Source organism: Cryptomeria japonica, chromosome 7, assembly GCF_030272615.1.
Source record: "Cryptomeria japonica chromosome 7, Sugi_1.0, whole genome shotgun sequence".
Taxonomy (NCBI): Eukaryota; Viridiplantae; Streptophyta; class Pinopsida; order Cupressales; family Cupressaceae; genus Cryptomeria; species Cryptomeria japonica.
In genome coordinates, this window is record NC_081411.1 from 493,888,993 (window position 1) to 493,907,713 (window position 18,721).

General features: G+C 35.1%; 1 protein-coding gene across 1 annotated transcript in view; it reads right to left on the reverse strand.

The window, feature by feature from the left end:
• Window positions 1-16,832, reverse strand: part of LOC131856828 (uncharacterized) — a 91,781-nt gene extending 74,949 nt beyond the window's left edge. The window contains exons 1-3 of the mRNA XM_059208766.1: window positions 16,660-16,832; window positions 16,127-16,178; window positions 15,959-16,057 (exon numbers count right to left, since the gene is read on the reverse strand). Of these exons, the coding sequence (XP_059064749.1) occupies window positions 15,959-16,057; window positions 16,127-16,178; window positions 16,660-16,832 (324 nt within the window). The remainder of the gene's footprint in view (window positions 1-15,958; window positions 16,058-16,126; window positions 16,179-16,659) is intronic.
• Between the last annotated feature and the right edge of the window lie 1,889 nt (window positions 16,833-18,721).

An 18,721-nucleotide genomic window follows, 5' to 3' on the forward strand; every position in this document is an offset into this window, starting at 1 on the left:
TTCTAACATGACGCTTACTGAGGCAACTTTTACACTTGTGCGAAATAGGACTCCGACTAGCTGTCGAAATAGGGACTTGCCGAAACATAGAAACTGCAAATGGATTCGTCAAGGCCTGAAATTTTGTAGGATGACTCACATTAATTCATACAAATGAATCCATTTTGAATTTCTCCATGACAATCAATAGGGCAAAAGATATAATCGCTCAAAGTAGGCTACTCAATAAAATCTGCATTTATGCCTAAAATGCATTTTCAGATCACCCCTCAAAATGGGTACCTCGTAAAATTCTCCAAACTGAATTTTGAAAGTTGCACATCATTGAATAGTCCAAATGAAAGGTGTGGGACATGAATCCCGAGCCTTACCCTCTGAAAATCAACTGGCTCCATTTTACCCTCTCGCAAACTAGGCCATTCAAACTGACTCATTTGGGTATACAGAGCAAATTTTTGGATTGGGCCTCTAAACTTGACTCAATTTTAATTAGTCCCAACACCTGAAAATATGTCACACACTCAATCAACCTATCTCTCAATATATCCCAAGGAAGAAGCACTATCTCCTGAAACTATGTCAAGGCTGCATCATAAGACAAAATTGACCCTTAGTGTACCTGCTCCCTAACAGTAGAAAACTCACCTGAACCTTGAAGCATCTGTCAAACCCTACCAAAATGTCAAGATACTCTTTCCAATAAATGTATGTCCAAAATACAAAATATAAGGCATCCACCCAATGACGTACCCATTGCGAAAACAAAATGGTAACTCCCTGTCATCCTCCTCCCAGACATCACAATCTAAGTATGTCCACCGTGTCATAGTGTCTATGTCATCAATGACCCATCGCCAATACTCTAGCTTCCCAATCCATGACTGGGAAGTGATCTTGCCATAAGTGTGAACATAGGCCTATCCATGACCTCTGAATCTAAAGTGATTAGGCCTTGTCACTACTATCTCATAAGACCATACCTATAATAATGTGACCCCACATCCCAACTCATAGCCACCAAGGTAAACAAACTGATGCAAAACATGGTGCAAATGTGCTAACATGCAAGGTCCCTAAGAAAGCATAGTCCTATGTGTCAGGAGAATCTCTAGTGCTCTCCCCCACCCTATCTGCATGTAGCTTTGTTGGGACACAAGAACTCACTGATCACCCCTCCCACCACCACAACCAATGTATGCATGTTGGTGTACATCACCTTCTAGCTCAAGTTTCCTCCCCTTAGCTCACACTCTAGGTCTCTGAAGACTCATCACAATGCATCCACATCTGCCTCTCTATCATAGACTGTTAGCTCTCTATGGATAGGAATCTACCATATCCAATAAACATCCTCTAATGTGATGAACATCTCACTAGTTGGTTAATAAAATGAGCACATATCAGAATACCACCTCTCTGCTAGAGCAGTCATTAGTCTTGTGTTCTCTTGAATCTCAGGCATGAACATGATATGTCTCAAACCCATAGCCTCAATTTCTACATGATCATTGGTAGTTAGGTTAAACCATAGCCATTGTGTCATCGGGAACCTCACTTGTGACTCTATCTGAGGTAGATACTCCTGCAATCAACCAATCCAATCGTGTCAATCCTAGTAGTACTCATGTCTATCACATAGTGTTTCTTATGCTATCCTAGCTTAGTGGTACCTATGTCTATCACATGGTGTTTCTCATCAAGCTCTATCATAGTGTATATATTTATCACATTGCACTTGATCCTATTCTTCTAGAGCACGTGCTGGATTTTATCAATTTGACAACTTATCCTATATTCAGATTAGCAAACCTATTTGTTTCAGGGCACCTATTTGAGTGAATCCTCTCAACATCTTATCTAATTGATAGCATATGTTCATCACATAACTGCCAATTTTATCCTTTTGAATATAGACGTGACTTTGTATAACACAGACATGTTGCAATTACCTAATGCACCTTTACTACACAAATGTGTTTCCATAACATAGATGCGATATTGTTTGACATGTACACACCCCTATCACCTAGATGTGGCTTTTTAACCTGGACATGGCCATTGGATGTAGATGTACACACACAAACCAAAAACATGATTACATCCATAAATGTATGTGTACTCTACCCAGAGGTGCCTACGCATCGCAAACACACCCTAAAGAAACCTAGATGTGTTCCTTGACCTAAAACCTGATTCTACGTTTTTGTTTATCTACCTATCTAATGCAATAAATGTGTAATAAATGAAAAATTAAGGAGAAAGATAGAAGTACATACCAGCTCACCCATGTCCTATGGTCACTCGAACCACTGGACTCTCTCAAATCAATGTAATCTGACTACTATCGCTTCTGACTGTTGAGTGCTCTCTATGCTCTCTGAATACTCTGTGCTCTGATTTCTCTTAGGGCTGTAGATTTAAATAAGGATATTTTTCCTCATGGCTTGTATATATAGGTTGTGTAACCCTAATCCATTGTCTATCTTTTGCTACTCATTGATCCCTCTTGAGTCAGTTTTTCACCTGTGTGACTTTGTCACTCTATCCTTCACCTTTCAAGAATTTCTTTCTTATCGAGAGATTATCTGAGATCTTTTTCAAAATCTTTCATCCAATCTATCGAGGGGGTATATCACTCTCATCTTGAGGCAACTTTGCATTAGTTCATCTTATCTTCTTTCAAACAATGTGATAAATTGCATTGTCTCAAAAAAGGGCAAAATGTAGACACCTAAAATTGTCCTGTCCTAATTAAATAAATATTTTATTTATTTAATTAGATTATTCTAATCCTTCTAGTAATTAAATATTTATTTATTTAATTCACTAATCCTCTTCTAGCCTTTCCCTATTTAAATAAATGTTTTTATTTATTTAAATTATCCTTTCTCTAAATTAAATAAATATTTTATTTAATTGGTCCCACTTCTTCTATTAATTAAATAGATCTTCATTTATTAAATTAATTCATTAGCTTTTTCCCTCCATGGCACTTGTCATTTATCTCTTCATTTTATCCTAACCACCCCTCTCATTATTTTATTATTTTCTACACCTACCCTTTAATCCTAGCCAACCATTTATCCTTTGTACCTCTTAATCCTATCCTTTCATTTTCTAAAGTGTTCTACATATAAGATGATACTCTCATCCTTATCAACCCTAACACTTTTATGCAATCAAGCCTTCAAGCAATCAATTGACTTCACAATCATAATTTGTTCTTTATTGAGCTCTTGTGCACACATACCAAATTTGAGAGAAAATATATCAAAGAAGATCAATGAAGATAGGAAACAAAGGAAATCAAACCCAATTAAGCATGAAAGTGGTATAATGTTTCTATTTTTGTTGTGATTTGCATGTTTTAGGTTCTTCATTGGTGTATTGTGGATTCTTGATTGTAAAACTATGGTTTATGTGGTTGGATCTTTTATGGTTTTGCAATAGTTTTAATCTTCCAAATTTCACCGTATACAAAGGGCACAATAACAACAAGACTTTTGAGCCTATAAAATAAATGACAAAATTAATCATGGTTATGCATTCATTAAATTTTGGGTTTAGGGTTTCTAAAATAGGTAATATTAGGACAACTCATGCAAAAGGATGACTTCTCATAAATTACTCTAAGAATTTAGAATCATTCTCATAATCTACCTTTCTTTTTAATACCTACTGATTAATCTTCCATTTTAAAAATCCTCCCTTAGAAATAAGGTATGCATACCAAATGGATTCCACATGGCTGGCATGGAAAATGCCAATTCCACAACTTTTACTAATCTCTGATCAACTTCTTCTCACTCCTTATTTTATTCCTCCACTTATTTTTTTAGTTGACCATTTTCATGTTTATATTTCATGGCATCCAATGACATGTATCTTGGAGGAGTTATGGATGTTGAATCTTTGTGATCATGAGGTCTTGAGGGTTGCCTTCTCACTTTTTCTTCCTTTCTCTTTAACTCTTCTTTCAAGTTCTTTACTTCATCCATATTTGAAATATCTTAAGCACTTTCCTAATTTAATGCATCCTTAGTTTCACTAAGTTTATTTTGTGTATTCTCTACCTTTTTATTGAATGTTGAACAATGTGCTCTACATTAGCCCTAACTTGCTACAAGTTTTCTTCTTTCTTCTTTAAAACTTACTCATATGCAAGGGTTCTTCTAATTTCCTCTATTTCCTTTTCCAACCTTAAAATTATCATTACATAACACATTTTATTCTCCTCACCTTTCTTCCTCCTTAATTAATCTTGTGAAGGACCCTCCTCACCTTCTGCTAGTTCTTTACTTTCCCCACAAACTGTTGCCAATAATGCAACAAACTGAGAGAGGGGTGAATCAGTTTGCTCACAGACTCTACACAACTTAAACTTAAATTCAGATTTGATTATTAACAATAAAATCACAAATCAACATCACATCAACAAAACACATAACACCAATATTTTTGACATGGAAAACCGATTAAGGGAAAAAACACGGTGGGAACCTACCCACAATGAGATAATATCCTGTTAGGAGTAAGTGTAAATATTAAAATGGGGAATTCACATGCATTCAGGCACACTACCTATAGCTCACTACTCAAATACAAGAAGGGCTACAACCTTGAGGAAGGATCATTTCCTTACAAAGATCTAGCAACAATCCATCTTACATAAACTATGAAGATAACATCTCTTACTGCCTAGTTACAATTCTAGTTAAGCATGATACTCAAACTCTTCTCTTCACACTTATTCACACTCTTTCACACGTTTCCTCTACTACTGAAAGATCAATTCAATGTTTGCACATGCAGATACATCTCTCATATGAATATTACATATATTTATACAAATCATCAACCTATATTTCAAGGTCAGCTAAACCCTCAACATAAATTACAAAAGAATACCCTCACATGCTACACCAATATATGGGGACCAAACCAATGTTAGCTAAGACATAGTCTAGACCCAAATCAATATTGTAACCAATAAACACCATCAATAATTACACCTCGATTATTTGCAACACACTACAATCACGAAGAATGTCGTATAACACGAAGAACACCACCAGATCAAGAAAATGATCAATAATGCGCACAACAATCAATGCAGACCATCAACACAGATAGAAATGTATATAGAAACAACTATAAGCAATGTGAATCACCACGAAAACAACCACAACATCACCAATTACTACAATCTTCATCATTAATATACCAAACCTCAAGAACATACACTGAACTGACTGTCAACCTGAAAGATTCACTTGCGAACTTCCAAATCATGAACCATCTAAATTAGGGACACATATGAATGTCCCAAACACTCTACCAAATCTGCAAACCAAGATAATGCAATTCTAAAGCACAAACTAGAATACCGAATAACACGAATAACTGAATAGCCAACCATAATACCAGATCCCACAACTTGATCAAATCATCATGTGAACCTCTAAAACTTTAGCTAAATTAACTAGAGATAAGTGTCTCTAAACCCATTAAATCACAATATCTCATCTACAATACACTATCCAAACCAGCTCATCCAACCTAAATGCAACATTGGAATACATAGAAGAATATGTTGACATCAATGACAACACATCATTCCAGCAAACATCTCAGCAATATCCAACATTCTCCCCCTTTGTCATTGATGGCAACATATGAATGTGAAAAACTTTACATGCAAAGAAAGAAATCAACAACCAACAATCTCCCATAACTCTCAACAATCACCTCCTAAGATTGAAATAGGATATAGTAGTTTTTCTTATGTTCTTCTCCCCAATAGCATTTTTCACATGCTTTACTCCCCCTTTGACATAAATGCAAAAGGCATATACAACACCAATCTTGATTCTCTCCCCCTTAGATGAACACACAAATGTGAACAACTAAATATCTGAATAAGTATGTGGTTTAAATACTAACTACTCTCCATGAGTAGCAACCTCACTCACAAATATAGATCACAAGATATCCTTGTGATGTCCACTGTGTTGGAAACAACAAGGAAAAATGAGAGGGAGGTGAATCAGTTTTCACCGGATTAAACCAATTAAACACAATCTTAGATCCGATCAACTGCACCAAAAAGAATAATAACAACAATAACATCAACACACATAACACCAATATTTTGGACATAGAAAACCCGATTAAGGGAAAAACAATGGTGGGAACCTACCCATAATGAGATGATACTCTGTAGTAGTATGTGTAAATATTAAAATGGGGAATGCACATGCATTCAAGCACACTAGCTAGAGCTCATTGCTCAAATTACAATTACCTAGAAGGATCGAACCCTCATGGAAGGTTCACTACCTTACAAAAATATTTGGACTACAATTCGGAAAGAATGAATTGCAAAAATAGCATCTTCTAATGCCCGATGACAGTTCTAGTTAAGCTCAAATGTCTGCCTTTCACCAATCTCTACTCAACACACCACACCAAAAGATGAATTTTTTTGATTGCATATACACCACTCTTTGAAAATGCAAACCCAACAAAATCCTCACGAAAAATCCACCAATTACATGAATACTACACCCATTTATATAAATCATCAACCTTGACTACAAGGTCAGCCAAAGCCTTAACACCTAAATACAAATTTAAGTCACACAATACATAAATCAACCACCCAAACAATACAATGTCATAGACATCATAGCATGGACCTAAATCAAATCTCTAGACATGCATCACCATCGGAAATCATGCTAAGATCAACTGCAACACGCTACACCACCAAAAATACTGCATAACATGAAAAATATCACCGAATCAACAAAATCACCAATACTGCATACAAGAATCAATGTAGACCATCAAAACAAATAGGACACAATTTGAAAACACTAACAAGAACATTAGAACCATTTGCAATAGCTGCACCAACACCACTTATCCAAATCTTCATCGATCAACATGCTAACACTCAAGAACACTTAACATCAATAATTCAAACAAGAAAGATGACTTGCAGAGCACCAAATCATTAACTGTCTGAAATGCAGATACACATGAACATCCAAAATACTCTCCCAAATCCAAAACTAGAGATATGATCATACCAGAGCACAACGAATCAAATACTAGACTCTGCCAACCACCGAACATAGAAGAACAATATTCATACTAGAATCCACAACTTGACCAGATCATCATTTAGCATCATGGAATCAATAAAGAATGAAGTATCACTAGTTGATTCAGCATCCCAAAGAGATAAACCAACCTGATCAACTCACTCCAAACACCGAAACACCAAACAACTCTCTGCAAGACCAAAACACAAGAATATGTTGACATCAATGACAACAACATATCCTAGTAGGAGCAATATCCAATAGTCTCCCCCTTTGGCATTGATAGAAAATATGAATGTGAAAAACAATCAATGCAAAAGAATAAATTATCACCAATAGACTCCCCCTTAAGATCATGCACATAAAGCTCCAAAGATAAAGAATTTTTTTACATGCATCTCTCCCCCTTTGACAACAATGCCAAAGATATAAACCGATCAAGCTTCTCTTCCACAAGCAACATAATCTCTCCCTTTAGGATAAACTCATAGCTCTGAACAACACACTAACTACTCTGGCTGAGTAGCAGCATCAACTCATCAACCCGGATAAAGAAATAAGACTGTGAAGTCCACCAGATTGATGCATCTCAATGCACCTAGTTCTCATTAGGAGGGGCAGAGACCCCTAACTTGTCTCTCAAATACACAAATGTATCTAGAGGAAAAGGCTTAGTGAAAATATCTGCAATCTGATCTTTTATAAATATATACTCCTATTTTACTTCTTCATCACTAACTTTCTCCCTCAAGAAATGATACTTAATTGATATATGATTTTTTTTAGGGTGCAATACCGAATTCTTAGAAATATTAATAGCACTTTAATTGTCACAATAGATAATAGTAGGCTCATCATACACAAATCTAATATATTTCAACATTTACTTCATCCAAACTACCTAAGTATAGTTGCTAACAATAGCAATGTATTCAGCTTTATAAGTAGATAGAGATATAGCATCTTGTTTCTTACTTTCCCATGAAACCAGCTTCTTCCCCCAAAAGAAAGCTCCACTAGTAGTGCCCTTTCAATAATCTACATCACTTGCCCAATCAGCATCAGTATAGGCACATAACATGAAATCATCATTCTTCGGATACCAGAGCCCATAATCAACAGTTCCCTTCAAATATCTAAAAATCCTTTTAACAACAGTAACATGAGTCTCTTTAGGATCAACTTGAAATCTGGCACAAAGACAAACATCATACATGATATCCAATCTAGTATGAGTTAGGTACAACATTTCACCAACCATAGATATATACAAGGTCTGATTCACTTTCTAAGATTGGTCATTCTTAGACAACTTGCACTCAGTCACCATAGGAGTTCCAATAGGTTTAGAATCAGCTAGCTCAAATTTCTTCAACAGTTCCCTCACATACTTAGATTGAGAAATGAAAACAACTTTACCATTCTGATTAATCTACAATCCGAAGAAGAATTTTATTTCACCTATCATAGACATCTCAAATTCCTTTTGCATATCATCAGGAAACTTCATACTCAAATCATCATCTCCTTCAAAAATAATGTCATGCACAAATACTTCAACAATCAAAATATTATCATTCTCAACCTTAAAGTATAAGTTGTTGTTAGCAGTACCTTCATAGAATATCAACTTCATCAAATACTTATCTAATCTTGTATACTAGGCTCTAGGGGCTTGCTTTGGTCCATACAATGCTTTCTTCAATTTGCATACCATGTCTCCTTCATCTGATAAGAAAAATTCTTCTAGTTTCTTAATGTAGACTTCCTCCTCAAGATCACCATTCAAAAAGGCTGATTTGACATCCATTTGATAAACATTGAAATTCTTGTGAGCAGCATATGCAAACAACAATCTAATAGCTTCAATCCTAGCCACATGAGCAAAATTTTCTTCATAATCAATACCTTCCATCTGAGAGCATCCCTTGCATACCAATCTTTTTTTATTTCTTACTGATAAACTTATAAGGTATTGAGAGGGGGGGTGAATCTGTGCAAGAAAAAACTTAATAAATCTGATAAAAACTTTCACCAACTTGAAAATAAATAAGCATGCAAGAAATATAATCACATAAGAAAACATCCAACAAAGCATGCAAACCATAACACAATGATTTTTCACGTGGAAACCCAACTGGGAAAAACCATGATGGGAATTAGTACCCACAAAATATTTGCACTTTCAGAATGTGCCCGGTTAAGAGCTTACAATATGTCCGATTAAGAGAAAACCCTATTAGGAGTCACTTGGTTAAGGGATTTTGCCTCAGCACTATTAGGAGCTCTACCCTATTGAGAGTAACCTTGTTAGAGTATATTGAACTCAAGTTAATGAGCCACCCAGTCAAGGGATTTACAATATAAGACCTATTAGGATCTACCCAGTTAAGGGATTTCAAACTACTATAATTGTTAGGGAACAATAGAGCAAATTATCTGATTATAACACTTCCTTTCTTTCTAGTACAAATCCTTTTCAGCACAACTCTGCTACATATGCAAAAACTTCAATCTAGTTTGGAAATACCTTCTTCTCAAACTACTGGCATATAATCTCCTCCTACTATCCCTAAATACACTTTTTAGTTAGGGCGGCTACAAACCCTAATTACATTAACAAGATACAATGAATTTACATTTGGCATAGCAAAACACTCCGCCAAAATACATTACAAATCATTACAAAAAATTTCTAGATGATTTCCATCGTTGAATGATCACCGCACATCAATTTGATAAGAAATCAAACCCTTGTTGCATTGCTATAAGCACTTTGTTGTTTTCCAAGAAATTCGATCCTTGTACTTGCTCAAATACCATCTTATCATTACACATGGATTATGACACATCATCACTAAGTTATGATCATGATAAGATCCACCACCAAACCTTAAATCATTACCAATTAAATATCCAATACAGTATTCATTCTTCTTCACAGAGTTCATAACAGTCAATTACAAATGTGCTTTCTGGTTCACCAAACTTGATGTGATTTCAATCACAGACTCATGCCAATGTTATGAATATATATTTTGAACTGCAAAACCTGAATCTTCACCAATCATCCATACCAATCACTTGATCATTGCTCTATTCCTTTTTATCGGTTGACAACAACTTGGTAGTTTTTCTATCTAACTCTTTCCACTACCGGTTAGGCTATACCGGTTGGTCTAGATGACCTAGATGACTAAAAAAACATGGTTTTCATCAATGAAAACACAAATAAAGTCATTTAAAATTATATCATCATCATCAAGCCAAAAATATCCTCATATCAACTTTATCAGTCATCTTCTCATTTCATCATCATCTCCATCAGTTATGTGAATAATCTCCCCCTTTGGCATTGATGGTAAAACCAAAATCTCACTATGCAAAACTAGAACTCTAACTGCTATGACTTGTTGTACTTATTCTTCTCCCTTTATCATTTCTTCTCTTTCTACTCTTCACTGTTCTTATCTCTCTTTAATTTTCTTCTCCCTCTCTACTTTTCTTTTCCCCCTTTAACAACTATGCCAAAGGTGAAAAGTGTCAAATTCATCTTCTGCTGCAATTGTTTTCTTCATCTTCATTTCTCCCCCTGAGGAGTATCCCTTTTCTCATCAATCCATAGTGAAATATCTTCAATTAGTCCACTGGATTGATGTTGCAACAACACTTTAGTTGACCTTCTGTAGGGGTACAAACCCTAGCTTGCCTCTGAGATACTCAAAGGTTTCTTTAGGAAACGGCTTAGTGAAAATGTCAGCCAACTGCTCCTTGCTTGACACATGATCCATCCTGACTTTCTTTTCCTACACTCTTTCTCTCAAATAATGATACTTTAGTTCAATATGCTTTGTTCTAGCATATAGTACAATATTTTTTGAAATTCTTATTGCACTTGTATTATCACAATATATGACCACCAGTTTTGTCATATTCTCCTTGAATCCTTCTAATACATGTCTCATCCATATTGCTTGAGTACAACTCATATATGCAGCCACATACTCTTCTTTTGTTGTAGACTGAGAAATGCAACTTTGTTTCTTACTAGTCCAGGATATCAGTCTTCCTCCTAGAAGGAATGCACCATGATTGCGCTCTTTCGGTCATCTATATTACTTTCTCAATAAACATCCATGAACACATTCAAAGAGAAGTTTCCTTTGTATGGATACCATAATCCATAATCAATAGTTCCTCTAAGATACCTAAAAATTCTCTTTACTGCCACCATATGAGTCTCTTTAGGAGTTTTCTGAAATCTAGCCACTATACCAACTGCATGAGCAATGTCTGGTCTGCTATGAACAACATAGTGTAGTTTACCAATCATTGATCTATACTCAATTTCATCCACTAGATCTAAATCATCTTCCTTAGATAATCTGCAACCAGTAACCATAGGGGTTCCAACTAGTTTAGAGTCTTCCATTCCAAAGGTTTTCAATACCTCCTTCACATATTTGGGCTGGGTGATAAAGATTCCTCCTTTCATCTATTGGACTTGCAAACCAATGAAAAATTTGATTTCACCTATCAAAGACATTTCAAATTCCTTTTTCATTTATTTGCAAAAGTTACTCATGTCATCATCTCCTCCAAATATGATATCATCTACAAACACTTCTGCAATCAATAAATTGTCTCCTTCTATCTTCAAGTAAATGTTATTGTCCTCACTGGTTCTTTGAAATCCAATCTTTATCAAGTGTGAATGGATTCTCTCATACCATGCCCTTGGAGCTTGCTTTAACCCATATAAAGCTCTATGAAGTTTGCACACCATGTCCTTGTCTTCAGTCAATGCAAACCTATTTGGTTGTTCAATGTAAACCTCTTCTTCTAGAATTACATTCAAAAATGCAAAATTGACATCCATTTGGTATATCTTGAATCCTTTGAATGCAACAAATGCAAGTAGAATTCTTACTCCTTCAAGTTTAGAAAATGGTGCAACAGTTTCTCCATAATCCTGTCTCCAATTATCTGATTTGCAGAGTGATTCATCCTTACATATCTAGGTATAATCAATTCTAATGTAGAAGCCTCTTCTTCTTCTCTTCTTCCACTGGTTGAGCAGTATCCTCCACACTGTTATGATTAGAATCATTTTAAAATTCTAGTTTAATGATCACTATCATCTATTCATCTACTACATCAGACTTTCTAGTATCATTAGATTTGTCATAATACTCATCAAATATCACATTAACACTATCCATAATCTTCTTGGTTCTTTTGTTAAAGAACTTGAATGCTTTTCTCTTAGTTGAGTAACCAAGGAAAGTTACTTCATCACTTTTAGTGATGTAGACAAGATAGGGAGATCCAATGAAGGACAACCCATCCTTGCAGCCTAACACAAACACCATGCAAGATATATTGTGTGAGGCCCTACCTCGAGCCATCATAGAATTTTAGTTATATTCATGTTAGACCTACTATTGATACTATATTTTGATGCATTATGGACATAGATTTTATAGGATCTAATGTTTGGATAACATTGACATGATTATGTCATTTACTTTGATTTGCAGTACTTTGTTTTGATGCTTGAAAATTATGGATGCATTCTCTATAAACGATTTAATTCCATGATGATTATGATGATGCCATTTAGTAGATTATTTTATGTGGATGTTATTAGATAATTGGAAACTTGATTATTATAATTGAAATTGTATGCAATATTTGAATTGTATTCTTTTCATATGATAGTATTATATGTGATTTTTGGAATTACTAATGTGCAAAGTGAGATGTGCAGGAAAATTATTTCATGTGACCATGGAAGCTATTCAGAGAATCAAGCCTAGACCTATGTGAATTTGTGAAGCCAAGGGTTGTCTATTTAGAGAGAAAACACCTCATTTGTAAATGTGTTTTAATTTGTAAATGTTTATGCTTGGATGTGTGTTTAATTTTAAAAAATTGTTTAATTTATTAATTCCAAAAAGGGACATTGCCATGTGTATTTTAGTGATGTGTAATTCTTTTTGTGGTGTCACTTGATACATGTGTTGTAAAGTGAGTTGGCAATGACATGTCCCTTTGGAGGAAATTTGTTTTACCAATGTATTTTTCAATTATCCTAGTATGGTCCCAAGAAAGTATTGGATAGGGAGCCATTAGAAAGGTCAACTCGGGGTTGACCTGTAGGTAAACTTTGGGTGAGTTTCTAGAGGGTTAAAATAAATCATAGGGTCAAGTTAGGGGCATTTTTAGTGGGCCATATTATGTACCTATGGATGAAGGCAAAATTTAGCCATGTGTCCACTCCCTAGGGACTGTTTAGTCACCCCAAAAATTGAGTTTTCCAAGTTGGCCGAATTTCAACTTTTGAGGAGCCTACCTAGGTTAGACAACCCTCCTCATGAGTGGCATTGCTCTTTCCATTCCTTTTTCCTTTTTGAGGTGCCTTGGCTAGAAATTTTGTAAGGTTTTGGGAATACCAACCTATGAACATCCTTCACCCTTCCCAAGAGGGGTTGAAAGAGTGAGGAGGGTCTTCTTAGGGAATAGTTTGGGAGGGAAAAGTTTGATCACCCACTCTCCATTTTTTGGAGACATAGATTTTCTTGAGTTGGGTTCTTGGATTGGGAAGTTTTTTTGACTAAGTATTATGAAGGAAAAGTTAGTGGATTGGGCAGCTCTCCTACAACTCTATTCATCCTTTGGGCAGATTTAAGGTTGGTTGGTTTACTATCTCATGTATGTTGCTTTGTATTTGAAAAGATTGTTTGTTGTAATTGTTTTTTCATTGTTGATTTCTTAGCATGTTTAGGAAGATGTTGAGTTCTTCCCTATGTGTTGTATTGAGGTTTTATGTTATTGTTTTGGGAGTTTTCAAGGCCAAAATCACCCTTGGGAGGGTAGAGTGGCCTTGGGGTGAAGGGTTTTTTGATAGTCTATGAGTGTAGAGGCTCTCTTTGGAAGAGAGTGATTTACAAGGGATTATGGGACCCTTGTTGTATAGTGTTTTATTTATGCAATGGGGGTCATAAGGGGAGTTTCTTGGCTTGTATTCCTTAGGGGACATAAGGAATTGTTGGGACAAGTTTGGAACTTGTGGATGTACTTCTTGGTAGCCTTGCAATGGCATTATGTTCTCCTACTTGCAGAATTCTCTTCTAGGTATTTGGTCCACCTTCACCCTGCTTGAAAATTCACATAAGTGATGTTGTTTATCCTTGGGTTGGGAGTGTGAATGTTGTGAGTTTTCTTTCTTGTATGTATATTTATTGTGTGTCTCCCATTTAGCCTTGGTTCTCCTAGCTCGGGGGTGGCTTCTTTTAAGCCTAGGTTGGGAGGTGAGCCTCCATGGTCACAACCTACAAGTTTTTATTGCAGGTTTGCTTGAAAAAAGATTGGAAGGAAAGCTTTGAGATGATCTTATGTTTTATTGTATTTAGTTGCAAAAATAAATTAATGGATAAGCCCTCATTTAGTAGAAATGAGAGGCTTGACTTAGTTATCTTCTTATTTAGTAAGAGAAAATTTGATGTACTAAATGTAACTATTTGTCTAGTGTTGCCATGAAATATAAAAAAAAATTTGTATTTTAACTTGAAGTATTTATCCTTGAAATGAGAAGAATACATTATTGGATTATTTCTTTAGTGATATAGTTACTTGAAAAAAAAAGGGGGGTTGAGAATGAAATTTATAATCTACTTCTTATTGCTATTGAAAAAAAAAGTATTGTAAGAAGTTAAATGTTAGTAGTCACTTTAAAATAAAAATGAAATATTTGCCCAAGTCTATAGTTCAAACACAAAAGAAAGATAGATAGATATTTAGAGTGTATATTAGTATTGTATCACATCATGTTGTTTATGGATTTAATGATTTTTAGAAAAAGTTAGTTGCAGCTATAAATAAATAAAATACTGTCATATTTTACATTCTGTAAAAGCATGTTAGTGGAAAGTAAATAAATCTAGATATAGAGTTATTTAAATCAAAATGTTAACTATATGTTATTGATAAAAAAAAAAGAAACAAATTTAGTCATAAGAAATATATAGTTTATTCCTAATGTTCTAAACTATACATCTAATCTGTTGTTTCTTCTTAGTTAAATGATTAATAAGTAGGCTGTTGTAATAAAAATGCACATCTATATATATATATATGTATATATATATATATATCTATGTATGTATGTATATATATATATGTATGTATATATACATATATATATATATATGTATGTATATATACATATATATATATATATATATGTATGTATATATACATATATATATATGTATGTATATATACATATATATATATGTATATATACATACATATGTATATATATGTATGTATATATACATATATATGTATATGTATGTATGTATATATACATATATATGTATATGTATATATATATGTATATATACATATGTATATATGTATATGTATATATACATATATATATATATACATATATATGTATATGTATATATACATATATATGTATATGTATATATACATATATATGTATATGTATATATACATATATACATATACATATACATATACATATATATACATATATATACATATATACATATATATATAACCCTTTTAACGTTTAAAAAAAATAAAAATAAAGAAATAATTTAAAAAAAAAAAAAAAATGTTTTGTTGGGCATTTTTTTGCCGGAGCCGAGGTCCCTGCGGGTGTGCCCATAGGGTGGGTCGAGCCCCTCTGTGGGCTGCAATCCATAGGGGTGGCCTTGACCACCACTATGGGTCATGTCCCACATGGCACCCACGGCGCCACTATGGGCCTCGACTCATAGGGGTGCCCATGGCCACCACTATGGGTGGCCACTCACAGCGGTCATCGTCGTCTTCCCATCCCTATTTAAAGTCAGCCTCCTCCGTGAACGCTTCAACATTCTTCCCTTCTTGAACCCTGGTTCAACCTCCATCATCTGCGCACACACACACAAAAGAAAAAGAGGAACAAGCAACCCTAACCCAATTTCGGTGGCTGGACCAACCGCATAAACAACTGGATCTATTGATGCTGCTTCAATAGAATCTACTGCATAACTAACTGACTCAAACTCATAATCGACAAAATCAAACTCAGGAACTACTGAATCGACTGCAACATCTACTTATGCTGCTACCAAAATGCTGGATCTGCTCGAGCTTGTTGGATATAAGTGTCAATTTGATCTCCACCCCTAATTAATGTACGCCTGCTAGAGTAAGTCAAAATCATCATTTTTGGTGATCAATTTATGTGGTGATTCGATCACTACGCTCTCTCTACGTTCCTTCTTCGACCAATCATCCAAAAGTAGCAAAAAACACATGATTAGGTGCTTATTCATACTTCGGTATCAACAGCTTAATTGACTGAAGCAACTAGTACTGGTGCTGGTAGCTCTAATTCAACTATTGGTATTGGTGCTACTGATGATGCTGGGTCTTGATCCTGATATGGATATGGGACTAGGTATGGCACTACCCCAGCCTCTGCTACTTCTACCTTTGCTTCTGTCTCTACAGGCAGGTGAACTCTTACCTTAAGTAGAGCAGGTCAGTCTCTTCATCTCGCTCCTTGTCCCGATCTCGCGCATGAGGGTCAGAACCCCTATCTCGACCATGAACATCTGAATCGTTAACTAGTGTCCGATGAGAAGATGGCTCTATGTCTTTCTCCTTCGGCTGGTGTGCCTGGGTATCGATCTTAAACATGCACATATGGATCTGTTCCTAGTGCTCTATCAACTGTTTCATCTATACCTGTAACTTCTCCTAGGTATGCTCCATCTGCTCCTGCACCTGGATCTACTGTACTTGGTACTACTCATGGGTCTGGAGAAACTAGGCAAGCTACTGACTCTACTATAGGAGGTGGTTCCGTATCAATGGCTTAAACCAGTGCTTCATCGACTAGGTCAACATACTCTACTGATGCACCTATTACTGGATCTTTACCTGGCCAGAACTGGACTACAAGTATCATAAGGAGCTGGAACTACTGAATATACTGTCAACTACTGAGCCAACCGGATCTCCTGCTACTGTAGGCTATGGGTCTCGATCCCGAAAAGCATAAACTGGAGCACGATCACTAAGGACTGCATAATGATCATGAAGGTCATATGAATATGAAACTAAGCGAAGGGAAGGGCTACTAACCACGGGCCAGGAAAGCCCCTTGGGGATGGGGAAGAATCTCAATGTATGGGTACACCTATCACGGGTATGCTACCAAGACCTAGGGTGCATTTTCTAAGGATGGCGTGGAATAGCGGCGGCTTTATCTACCCATGGACCTACCTATGGATGGGGAACATGTCATCATCCCACTCGGGGGTGCTTGCTACTAATAATGATGGGTCAAAACCCGGGTCTCACTGTATGATCTGGATATGGGTCTAGGTATCAATCCGTAGTTGGATCATCTGTATCTGGACCTGCGTATGGATATGCTATGAGCTATTCATCTCGATTTCTAACTGTCTCTAGTCCTGCTGGCAAAAAAGGGTCTCGATCTTTCACTTTGGTCAACTGATAGGGGTGCTCCTTTCACTCGGTAAACATCTGCATAATTGATTAATTATGTTGTTGGGATAAAAAAATCTTTTGGGGTTTTTTTTATTAGTGGAATTTATTAAAAGTATTAATGTAAACTTTTAACCTATGAGGTCATTGTTGGTCAATTATATAATAGTTGAAATTTAAATATCTAAGGGGATTTAAATTCGACTTTAATATAAAATGATTTTTATTTGGCAAATATTATAATCGATTTGGTTAACTTTATTAGTTAAATTTAAAAGCGATTTCGCGTATGTTCAATTAATTGTTTTTAATATAAGATAACATTATTTTATTTTAGTCTTGAGTATTTTAAATACTATTGAGATAATTAATATCTCTTGATCCTTTTTGGAGAATTGTAATTAGAAAAAAATTAATTAATTAAGTTGTGACGACCCTTTTTAAGGATTAATTAGTCTACTCTAATAATTGACGCATTAATGATGGAGTTGATTAAATCAACTTTAGGAAACCATTCTATTTAATCCTGAGTTAGCCTTTATTTAGACAAAACCTATTTATTCCATTTTGTAACATAGATTATTTAGTGTATTTATGTTGTTTTAAAAAAAATTGTTGTTCTTTTTTTGTCCAAAAGTTTGGGCATGACATACTGGTAATTGGTAAAACAACACCAGATAAAGTAGAAAGAACAATCAGTAATATCACAAAATACCCAATCGGTAAATATTAAGAACAATTATTCTAACAATTTGAATAATTACATATGCCACATGTTGGATCACACTCCAAGATACAAACAATGTTTACAACACAAACATAAGATCTGTAGATCATATACACATCAAATTGACCTTCGAAAATAATTTGTCAATTCAACCCTAATTTGGACTTCAACCCTTCCACCTTCAATCCATCAGACTAGAATCTCATTGGTTCTACATCTTTGCTTGATCTCTAAAATCTATCTTCTATCTTCCATCTTTTGTCCTCTCAAATGATTTGCAAACTTCTATTTATACCATCTACAAATAATAATAACTTGATCAAGTCAACCCAAAGACCAACCGATTCAT